The 11,539-nt window shown below is 57.5% G+C and overlaps 1 protein-coding gene across 1 annotated transcript in view; it reads left to right on the plus strand.

Annotated features, from left to right (window-relative positions):
* The window catches only part of Nup210 (nucleoporin 210kDa), a 133,877-nt gene extending 126,590 nt beyond the window's left edge, over positions 1–7,287 (plus strand). Inside the window, exons 34-41 of the mRNA XM_005386982.2 lie at positions 466–589; positions 1,596–1,742; positions 2,822–3,072; positions 4,227–4,443; positions 5,931–6,026; positions 6,100–6,183; positions 6,278–6,409; positions 6,923–7,287. Coding sequence (XP_005387039.1) covers positions 466–589; positions 1,596–1,742; positions 2,822–3,072; positions 4,227–4,443; positions 5,931–6,026; positions 6,100–6,183; positions 6,278–6,409; positions 6,923–7,023 — 1,152 coding nt within the window. The 3' untranslated portion in view covers positions 7,024–7,287. The remainder of the gene's footprint in view (positions 1–465; positions 590–1,595; positions 1,743–2,821; positions 3,073–4,226; positions 4,444–5,930; positions 6,027–6,099; positions 6,184–6,277; positions 6,410–6,922) is intronic.
* Positions 7,288–11,539: the final 4,252 nt, after the last annotated feature.

The raw sequence follows: 11,539 nt of genomic DNA on the forward strand, positions 1-11,539 counted from the left end.
CAGTAGCTTTGAGGTGGGCATCACTGTGCCTCACATGAAGCTGGAGGACAGCTGGGTGGCACATCTGGAGCCCCACGCCGAAGGCTGGAGATGACCGTGTCCCTGAGCGGAGGTGAGGTGCTGTGGGAACAGGGCCTAGGCGGAAGGGTCTGGTGACAGCCAGGGAGTTTGGAGAAGTGGAGAGAAGACCGGCGTGTGGCGGTCAGCGGTAGACGAGAAGACAGGGTGATGGGAGCCAGGGCCAGGGCAGCAGTGGGCAGCTCTGGTCAGCCCTGCACAGACCTGTGGGACTCCAGGAGGAGGCAGTGCTGGGCACAGGAGCCCCTGCTGAGCCCACCCGCAGCCCTGCATCTGATAAAGCCCTGGGCGCTGCAGGGGCTCCTGGGAAGAGTGAGAGGCTGTAGAAATGCCCAGCACAGCTGGCACACAGCGCATGACCACCAGGCTTCCTTGCTCCCTCCCTAGGTCGTGGTCAGCATCCCGAAGAAGATTGTGGCCCACCATGTCCATTCGGCCCAGACCAGCTTCCAAGAGGCCACAGCCTCCCGAGTGACGGTCACCGTGGGAGACAGAAGTTCGAACCTAAGGGGTCCGGAGCACAGTGGGGGCTCAGGCTGTCTGGGGAGGCCCTGCCAGGTGGGGTGGGGGGCTGGAAGTGGCTTCCTGGACCCTTCAGAAAGGGTTGCATCTGCTTTTGTCAGTGCGGGGGATGGAAGTCTGGGCCTCACCCGTGGTAGACAAGGGCTCCACCACTGAGCTCTGCCTGCCGTCCTGCTTTTCTTAGTCAAACTCACCCTGACCCCAGAAAGAGCCTTTAGCTCTGGCTCATCCAGTCCTTGCAAGTTCTTAGCAATCTGAGGCCTCCACAAGCCAGGCCCATGAAAGAAATCTTAGTAAAAGAGCCAGCTCCCAGCAATTGCCTGTTTCTGAGTGAGAGATGCCATCAGCCCTAGGGCGCCAGAGCAAAGAAAGCTGCAATGTGCCACCTTTGATAGGGGAAACTAATGACTTAGCAAGAATGGTTGCTGGTTTTGATTTTTATAGTTACCGCTCCCAAACCATGCATAGAACATTCTACTTCGTCCCCTGCCTATGATAACCCTGGACAGCAGCTGTTAGAAATAAGTCACTTGACTGATAGAATTAAACACTTTTTATTGTGATTCATGGTACAGGCTCATTGCACGGTGGTCAGTGTCTCCTTTCCTGCCTTCATGCAAGTGGACAATATTCTGCTGCCACCGAAGTGGTTCTCAGGGTATTTGTGGAGAACTAGTACCCTCCTCATGTCCGGAAATAAATCGCTCATTACCCCTGGGGTCAGGAGCACATGATGTGCGTCACTGTGCCCGGCCATCAGCTGTGGCCCTCACTGCCAGCTCAGAGCCCATGCAGAATTCCAAGCTGAAATTACCCGGGTTCTGGATGACCTTCTTCTGTATAACTTACCCTCAGTTTCTGTGCAAAGCCAAGGCATCCCTCACCGAGCTGCAGGTGGCCCAGGCTGCCAGTTTGGGGAAGAAATATGGGCACAGATGCCATCTGCAGCCCCACCAGCCCTCGTGCAGCCCTCCTTACTACCTCCCCCTCTGCAGGTGAGTGTTCACCCATGCAGAAGGAAGTCATCGAAACTCTGCACCCCGAGTCGCTTATCAGCTGCCAGTTCTGGTTCAAGCAAGACGTCTTCAGTTTCCCAGCACAGGACGTCTTCACTGTCAAGCCAGGGTTTGACGCTGCTCTAGGTAAACCTGCAGAGATCTGAAAGTGCACTTCTGTCTTGTGGGCCTCTGGGGCCTCTGTGGCTCATGGTGGCCGTCTGTCCAACAGGTGGAAGTTGTTGGGAATCCAGCTCAGGGGTTGCCCCAGGGCCCTGGCCTCTTTGGGCCCTCGGGGCATGAGGAATGGTTGGCCTTCCTGAGCTGGGTCACGGCTGGCTTTCCACTGCCGCCCACACCCAGGAGAAAGGATGCAGAGCCCCCAAACCCAGGCTGGGTCCCTTTCTCTAGTGCTGGCCATTTTCCTTTGGGGATAAGGCTGTTCCCTGCTAAGCCACCTCTCCTTGAAAGGAGGACAGTGGTGCCTCACCCTGCCTCGGTGAGGATTGGTGGAGGCCTGTTTATTAAGTAGTCAGGGACTGTACCAGGCACGTGGTGGGGTGTAGCTGTTTTATAGCCCAGGGAGCCAGAGCATAGAACCGAAGGCCAGCACAAGCCTGGCCCCACCGTGTACTGGCCAAGGGGTGCGGTGTCTGCTGGATTGCAGATGTGTCCTGTGGATACCTGGGCACTGGGCCCAGGCTTGGATCTCCCACAGCAGACTGTAGGAGGTTGGCTTCCCCCGGCATGGAAGGGGCCAAACCCAGGCATCCAGGTCCCTGGTGTCTTCCCAAGTACCTGTTTGTCTAGTGGGTCAGCACGGAGGCTAGGACTGGAGTCCAAACAGTGACAGGTCACAGAGCCCCCAGCTGCAGCAGGATGCCGGCCATCTCGGAGTCAACCCTGGGTGGACCCGCAGCCCCACATCAGGGCATAGCACCTATCTGCTGTTTATTTGTGCTCCTCCTTGGTCAGGCTGGCTCTGATTGCTTCCTGCCCCAGGAGCACCACTCAGCTGGGGGCCTGGGGTTCTGAAATAGTGAGGGGGACCATCGGTCACAGAGAGGGTTCCAAGCGGGGGACTGCCAGAAAGCCTTCTGGAGGAGGCAACTTCTCACCCGGGGTCTGGAGGCTGTGTGGGAGTTCCCCGGTGAGAGGAGCAGGGATGGGGGCAGTGTCCGTGTACAGGGGTGGAGGACACAGGCGGCGTGCTGCTGTCTCTGCAGGCCAGTACTTCTGCTCAGTCACCGTGCTCAGACTGACAGACATGCAGCTGAAGCGCCTGAGCACCAAGACAACAACGCTGGTGGTCACGGCCTCCATCCCCGGCAGCCACTTCTCTCCAGAGCAGGTCGAGGCAGAGGTGTCCTTCAGCCCCGGGCTCTACACTGACCAGGCTGAAATCCTTTTGAGCAATCAGTACACCAGCTCCGAGGTTAAGGTCTTTGGTGCCGTGGAGACCCTGGAGAGCTTGGAGGTGAGGCATCCCTGCATTTCTGCGCAGGCCAGAGCCAGGGTCATGGAAAAGAACCAGGAGTGGGGGGTCAAGGCCACATCTCTTTAAAATTAAAATTAAAATGATACTTATATTTTTGAGACAGCATCCCACTGTAGTCCAGGCCAGCTTGGAGCTCATGATCCCCCGGCTTCAGCTACCCAAGTCCTGGGATAATAGATGCGCACCACCACACTTGGCTTGGACTTTTTAAAATTCAAAACACTCTTACCTTTACTGATTTTCCTTAACACCAGTTTCCTCTACTCATCTAAGTAAATTTTTTAAAAATTTTTGGTGCTACTGGGAATTCAACTCAAGGCCTCACACATGCTGGGCAAGCACTTTACTGAGCTACATTCCCAATCCTTTTTAAAAATTTTACTTTAAGAAAAGGTCTTGAGAAGGTACCTGCCCTGGCTTCTTCAAACTTGGCTTCTTCCTGCCTCAGCCTCCTAAGGAGCTAGGATCACAGCCATGCACCCCCATGCCAGCCACCTGTGTAATTGTGGTAATTATTTTATCTGCAACTGGAAGTTCAGAGTGTGCTTAGAATTCAGTATGATGGATGGACGAGTTCACATGCTGCTCTGACTCCCCCTGGGGACGAGCACCCTTTTTCCATCCTCCCTTCCATCTGCTGCACTGGAGTGAAGGGGCCCCGAGGCCTGAAGCCCGTAAGTCTGCGGAGCCGTGGAGGGGATGGGCCGGAGGGCTTGCCAGCTCTTCTGCTTGTCCTCCGCTGTCCTGCAGTGGCCACTGCTCCTGACAGGGACCAGGAGTGAGGCGTAGTTGCTAGCGGGGGCCACCAGGCCTGGGCGGGAACCGTCACTAGAGAGGCTGCACACAGAGCCCCAGGCTGCTCCCTTGGAGGCTGCTACTGCATGTTGGTTTAGTGATTTTTAAAAATAATGCTGTTTAGACTTCCATGGTGCTGATGTGTAACACCCCAAGTGTAGGCAGTGCTTCCTGGCTTTGCAGGCCACGTGCTATCTGTGAAAAGTATCCTCAGTACCTGTGTCTGGGAGGTGTGGCCTGGGCCCTGGAAGGCAGTGCCCTGTGTCCAGCTCAACGGCTGCTGGCCCAGGTGGCCCACTATGCAGAGCGCACAGCTCCAGCCCTGACTTTTCTTCCAGGTGAAGTCTGGGTCCCCAGCCGTGCTGGCCTTCGAGAAGGAGAAATCTCTGGGGCTGCCCAGCTTTGTCACATTCATAGTTGGCATCTCGGACCCTGCGGCCGGCAGCCAGGGGCCTCTGTCCACAGCCCTGACCTTCTCCAGCCCCGTCACTGACCAGGCCCTCACCATCCCTGTCACCGTGGCCTTTGTGATGGACCGCCGTGGGCCTGGCCCCTGTGAGTCACAGAGTGGGGCAGGGAGGGACGGGCCGGCTCAGTCTCGGGTACCAGTGGAAACCTGCAGTGTGAAAATGGAGGAGTCCAGGTACAGATGGTCCTCAAGGTGACCAGGACTGCTTCCCCACTGCCCTGGCTACTCCCAACAAGGCAGCCGCCTCTGCTTAGCAGCCCACACAGCCCCACTGCCCCAGGCACAGCCCCAGTCCCTGCGGTGGCCCCAAGTCTCTAGGCCTGTGGTACCTCATCCACCCCGACTCACCTCCAGGGCCCCTGCTCCACCACATTCTGCCCTTTTCCAGAACTTGAGCTCTTGGCCTCCACCGGCACCCTTACCTCCTGCAAACCCACCCTCAAATACTGCATCTGGGCTCATACTGAGAATTCCAGCTGCATTCCCAACACCTGGCCCTTTTTTTTTCCCCTCTTGCACAGCTGCCAGCTGTCAGTCTTGAGGGTAAACAGTTACTTCTTACGGTCCCTGCTCAACACCTGCTCCCAGAGGCTAGGTATGCGGGGATAGCGCTTACAGCAGGCCTGACACATGCTCGGAGCTCGGTGAACGCGCACCGCTGGGTGAAGGGGGTCGCTTATTTCATAGTCACTGCTTGGCACTTGTCGAAAGTTAGTGCCTTGCGGAGAGGACTCACAATTGCAGGCGCGAGCGGAGAGAATGATTCTGAAGCTGTGCTGAGGAAAGGGCTTCGTGTGCCCTCTGTGGGGAGCAGGGGACAGCACAGAAGGCCTGTGTCACTGGGGTTCAAGGATGGGTGGCCAGGTCAGGGCCGAGCAGCCGGCTCGACAGACCCTGGGGTGGGCACGCGGTGCTTTTTCCTGAACAGGGCAGAGCAGGGGGTGGGTGGCGCTGGCCGCCTGGTTAGGAGTGGCTGGAGGAGGGTAAGCAGGCCCTGTCCCCCGCTGAGTGAGGAGCCCCAGCCTGTTTCCTGGCTCAGGGTGGTGGCGGAGGGCACAGAAGGCAGTGCTTGGTGCTGGATGGGGTCTGAGTGTGGGGCTGAGGACAGGCAAGGGGAGGAGGAAGCTGTTCCTGGCTCAGCTCCCGGGCAAGCACAGCTTTGGCCTGGACGCACTGGGCTCCCCGTGGTCCCCCAGGCTGAGCGCCCTGGCGTGTCAGAACTGCCTCCCTTGCCTTCGGAGCAGCCTGGTCCTCCCCACAGACAGGCACGGAAGCTCACCTGCCAACCTTGGGTGGTGCAGGAGAGCGCCGCCACAGGGAGACCCAGTCTTGACAGAACAGGCTCCAGGAGGAGGAGCTGGAGCCCCAGGGCAACAGCGCAGGACTCGCCCAGCCCTGGGCAGGCCCCGCACCCTGGGAACCTCCCTTCCGCCTGCCTAAGGCTGGCTTGCACTCGCTGTCCCCCGACCCCTGCGGCAGGGTTGGGTGGGACCCCGTGGGTGCCTCGAGGCACAGGATCACTGGGGGACGCCCCTGGGACCCGGGGGCGTGCTGACCACTCTCTTCGCTGCAGATGGCAGCAGCCTCTTTCAGCACTTCCTCGATTCCTACCAAGTCATGTTCTTCACGCTCTTTGCCCTGCTGGCTGGGACTGCAGTCATGATCATAGGTAAGGCAGGCGCCTGCGTTTCCAGGTGGGCTGTCCCGTCCCTTCCCGCCTTAACCAGCTGTGCTTCTTGCAGCCTACCACACGGTCTCCACACCCCGGGAGCTTGCTGCACCTCAGGCCCTCACACCCCAAGCCAGCCCGCAGCACAGCCTGCACTGTGAGTAGCACCCCTAGCTGCAGGCACCGCCAGGCCCAGCCTTAGCTGGAGGAGGGTTCAAGCTCTGAGCCCTGTCTGTCCTTGGGGTACACAGGGGACAGGGCCAGCCCATCTGGTGTGCCCGGACCTCAGGCGGAGCCTATTGGAGGAGCGAGGGCTCCAGGTCGTCTGGGGACAGTGCAGAGACCTCGGGGTGACTTCCACAAACCCAGGCACCATCAAACAGGTTAGCACCCCTGCAGGATCTGCATGGCACATCAGAGCTGCAACAGAATCCTCTGGGCAGTCCAGGAGCTCCTGGGCACCCTCACACCCGAGAGCCTGCAGCAGGAGGCTGAGTCCAGGGCACCCGCTGTGTGTGGGGTCTTACTCCCCAGAGCAGGGCTTCCTTCCACAAAACCATGTGCTCTTTCAAAACATGCCTAGGCGCCATTCTAGCCTGCAAGGCCCCCATCAGACCCTTAGGAGCTTGCTCCAGGCTATCTTGTGCGGGGCAGAGGACCCTCGAGCGGGATCAGGAGACGCAAGGACTGCTCCAGACAGTTGCATAGGTTGAGCCCTGCGGATCCAGTGTCCTCTCCTCACGTGTCAGCTCTACAGGCTCTCAGGGCAGCCTGTGGTCTGGGTTAGGAAAGTGTCCCAAGCATGTAGCAAGCACTTCAGAGACACTAGAGCTGGCTGATGAGTATTGGAGAAATGTCCAGTGACCCGCACTGCTCACTTCCTGTCTCCTCCCTAGATTTCGCTGCCTCGTCACCCAACCCTTTCAACGACCTGCTTCCCGCTCGCAAAGCCAGTCCTCCCTCGGGGCTCTGGAGCCCAGCCTACGCCTCCCGCTAGAGAGTCCAGAGTCTGGTGCTGATGGCAGCTCCCCACAGACGCCTTGGTGACAGGGACACCGCTGCCACGTTCGTGCTGGAACAAGGCCCGAAGTCCCATGCACCTGTGCCATAGCCACCCTCGCTGCCCCTTTGCTTTCGCAAAGCGGAGTTCTAGTTGCTTATTAGCTTATTTGTGTACGTAGGAGTTTTAAGTTTGTTTTTTATAATTCCCCTCCGGAGCTGGGTGTGGCGGCACACACTTGTAACTCCAGCACGCAGGAGGCTGAGTCAGGAGGAGAGGAAGTTCGAGACCAGCCCAGCCCATACAGCAAGACCCTGTCTCAAACAACAGAATTGCCCTTCCAAGCCTTGCAAAGCTAGGACTGGCTGGCTCATTCCTTTATGCACGGCTGTCTAGGATTTTTGGACACTGTTCCAACTGTGTTTTGATTTTCTTAGCATTGCTACTGCCACTCTCTCCAAAAGACTTGGGACAGTTGCAAACTCTAGTTAGAAGGTGTCTGAAGATGATGTTACTGTAGTGGTCTCAGGGAAAGGATTTTCTAGTTGCTTTGGGGGTTTGGGGCGCATGCGCGCACGTGTGTGTGTGTGTGTGTGTGTGTGTGTGTGTCTGTGTGTCTGTGTGTCTGTGTGGTACTGGGGATGGAACCCAGGGCCTCAAGCATGCTAGGCAAGTGCTCCACCACTGAGTTACCTTCCGGCTCTTGTTGTGAGCTCTCTCCCTGTGAAAACTCCTAGTCTGGCTGCTGCTAGGAAATATCGGGGCGAATGGACATGACTGCCCTGGGCCTGCCCGCCTCAGCCTTAGGATTACAGCACCCCGAGCCTCTGGATAGCTGAGCCCTCACACGACTGTGAAAAGCCTTCCGTCCTCTGGTCCTGTGCTTCAGAACCTGTTGAAGCACCTGGTGGATGTGGCTTCATCCCTTCTGGGCCGTCCTCAGTGGGGACCCTGCTGCTCTGTCCCCAGCTCCTCCGCAGTGTGGGGGTATCCTCAGGCTGGTGGCAGGGACCTCCCACCCCATTTATCCTGTGAAGCCACTGCGTTCCACCTCAGCACAAAGACCCAGCCTCACCTGTCCCTGCGTAGGTGGGACGCTGCAGTACCTCAGCAGATCTGAGCCTTTGCCACCCAGCCACAGAGGAAGTGGCCTCTTCCTGCTCAGCCCAGGCCCAGGAAGCCACTCAGCAGGCCCCGGAGCAGCCTGCCCTCCAGGAAGGACAGCCAGGAGCCCTCCTCTGCCCAGCTCCTGTCAGCTCTGAGACCTGGGGAATACCGGACTCCTGCTCTGAGCCAGGAAGCCGTGCCGCCGTCAGGGAGACCTGGAGGCTGCCTAGAGCCGGCCACATGGAGACAGCACAACACGGACTCCACAGGGCCCATCTGCCTCTGGAGGTTGGGTGTAAACCTCCTCGGTCCTTCCGGCCGGGCCGCGGTGACGTCTGGAAGCTGGAGAGCAGACGCCTCGTGCCTTGCCTACTACCTGAGCTCACACTGACAACCTGGATGTCCATAAGGTCCCTTCTCCTTGTTTTATTTAATAAAGTCTGTATAATTTCTTAGGCGGAGTGTGGTCATTTCTGCGCAGGCCTCCTGGGGTGGCACAGCCTTCCTTCCTCCCCTGTAACCCCTAAGAGCCCAACCCTGGGTGAGAGCAGAGCCCTCTGTCTCAGGGCCTTCCCTTCCGCTGGCTGGCTCTCCTCCCGGCTCCCTTCAGCCCTGCTGTCTGTCCCACTGCCCACACCCCCAGGCTCTGAGGTCTCCCAGGCCTGCCCTTTTGACCTGCCTCCCGATTCCCACTGTGGCATCTCCAGCCGGGGAGGAAGTGCCCAGCCAGACTCTCACAGGGGAAGATGCGGGGGAGGCCCACCCCTGAGAGGAAGGCTCTGGGCGTGCCGCGAGAGCCCCAGTTGGGGATCTTGCAGGCCCACGGGCCTCTGATTCCGTAGCTCTGCCCTCCTGTGTCACCGTCCTCTGACCCTACCGCCTTGCCCAGCTGGTAGGACAGGCCTGACCTAACGGCTCCCAGACCACCCGGGAAGGCCTGGAACAAACTCAGCGAGTGCCGGATGCTGCACACAGCCGCGTGGTGCAGCGCACACTCCTTAGATGTCAGCATTGCCCTAGGCAGGGCCCCTCAGGACACAAGGAGGCTGCCAAGACCCAAGGTGTCCTGTCTCCTGCTGAGGAATAAGGACATCTCAGGCCTGTGCACAAGAATCCTTCAGGGTCCCCTGGACTCCTGGAAGCTGACTGCCTGGGCTCCTTTTGGATGAAACAGAAATGGCTTGGCGTCCTGCTTTCCCCACCTCAGATGCTGTGGGCTGTGCGCTGTGCCGTGTGATGCTCTCCCCAGGGGCGAGCATCCTTTTAAAGCAACTCAGAGACAACAAACGCGAGTGTAGGGGGAAGCGGCCGATCTTGCCAGCAAGTGCACTCACGGGGCGAGGCACAGTGAGAAACCGAAGTGACACAGCACAGCGTAGCTTCTGCTCCCTAACTAAGCGGCTCTCCTGCTCTAACGGGCACCAGCAAATGCTTTTAGCACCACTTAGCGCTAAAAATACGGGACTGTGTGGAGGGTGTTTCTCTAGTATCCCCGAGTTTGATCAAAAATTAACTAACTCCTTCTTGCCTCCTTTTCTCTCTCTCCCTGTCTCTCCCTCCCTCCTTCCTCCCCCTCTCTCCCTGTCCCTGGCCTCTTGTCTGTCTCTCTGTTCCTCTGCATTTGCACACATGTATGTCCTGCCGCCTCGGGCGTCCTGGAAGCCTTCCATCTCCAAGTCTGACATGCTGGCTCAGAAAGGGCACAGAACTGGGTCCAAGCAGCAGAATTCTAGACTAGTGAAAATACCTAGAATGTAGGGGCCAGTGGTAAACATAGGCCCACCACATCCTGGAGCTACAGAGAAAGTGTCTTACCTCTTTGGGTTTATAGGAGTTCCCTTGCCTCCAGAGTGGCCCTCCTGCCATCTGTCCTGCCTACCACCCAGTGTGGCTTTCAGCAGGGAGCAGGTGGCAGACTACGCCCCTGTTCCCAGCCCACCACACTCTCTTGAGGGAGGCTCTGCAGCTCCTCCTGCCCCCCTAAGTTGCACTGGCCATGGGACTTCCCTTGGCCAACAGAAAGAGACCTAGAAAGGACCCAAGTCTGAAAAGGAAGCATGTCTGCCCATCTCAGATCCATCAATCTGCAGACCCAAGACTAAGAGAATGATAATCATTGTTTAAAGCCCCTGACCTTGAGGACTGTTTGTTAAGCAGCATTATCACAGCAGTAGATGACGGAAACACTCAGGCACCACCTGAATCCATTTAGGGTAGATTTTCTATCACTTGCTCTCCTCTCTTCAGCTCCATTCTTTCCTGGTCACACTCTGGTACAGCCCCCTCAGCCTGTCCTGGCAGGACAGGGTTTACTGGGGGTCCCTGGCCCCAGGCAGGAGGCTCTGAAGACAAAAGGCATAGGTAGGCGATGAGACCCTTCTCTTCCCAGGGCCTTCTCTTCCCTGCACACCGACTTCCAGATCTGTGGGGCAGAGGTGCAGTCAGCCACATGCTAGGGGGTGCTGGGAGGGAGGGCAGGAATGTGGTTGTAGAGGACACACCTGTCACTGTCCTTCCTGGTGGGGACCACACAGGAGGATGCTCTTAGGGTGGCTGTTGAGTGGTTCACCAGTCCACTCCACAGCCCAGGGATGGTGCTTACAGAGGAGGAAACTGAGGCATAGCAGGGTGAAGTTCCTTGCCTTTATCACATGGCTGCCAAGGGACAGAACTGAGAATTGAATCCATATGCACCATGTCGGAGTTTGTCCTCTGCTGGGGCCGGTCATTTGCCATGGGAGGGGAGGGAGCCAGGGCCCCACCTCAGTTCCCCCCCCCCCAGCAGCTCAGCCTGGGGCTATCTCCTGGATACTCCATAATCATGTCTGCACAAGACACCATGAGAACTGCTGTGGTTTGATGTTGAATGTTCCCCCAGAAGTCCATTTGTTGGAGGCATGGTCCACAGGGTGGTGCTACTGGGAGGAAGTAGAACTTCAGGAGGCAGGGCCTTGTGGGAGTCCCATAGGTCACTGGGGCGGGGGCGGGTATCCCAGACGAGACTGAGACCCACCTGTCCCTTCGCTTTGCTGACTTATGACAAAAACCCCACCAAGCACCGCCCACCCCCACCATGAGGCTCTGCCCTTGCCTGAGGCCCAAAGCAATGAGCTGCCTGATCTTGAACCAGAATCTTCAGAACTATGAGCCAAAATAAACCTTTTCTCTGTAGAAATGAATTATCTCAGGTATTTCATTGCAGTAATACAAAACTGAGTAACAGAAGCCAGAGTGTCTCTTGGGTAGGTGTCAAGGAGTACAATTACTGGGTCAAAGGATACACGCATTATCAATTTCTCTAATGCTACTAAATTAACTCCCAAAGTACTGTACCAATTTTCACAACCATCAACTTGATGTGAGTTTCTGTTTCCTCCATTCTTGCCAGTACATGATACTACCATAT

The sequence above is a fragment of the Chinchilla lanigera genome, unplaced genomic scaffold (genome assembly GCF_000276665.1).
Source record: "Chinchilla lanigera isolate Chin_1 unplaced genomic scaffold, ChiLan1.0 scaffold00028, whole genome shotgun sequence".
In the NCBI taxonomy this organism is placed as follows: Eukaryota; Metazoa; Chordata; class Mammalia; order Rodentia; family Chinchillidae; genus Chinchilla; species Chinchilla lanigera.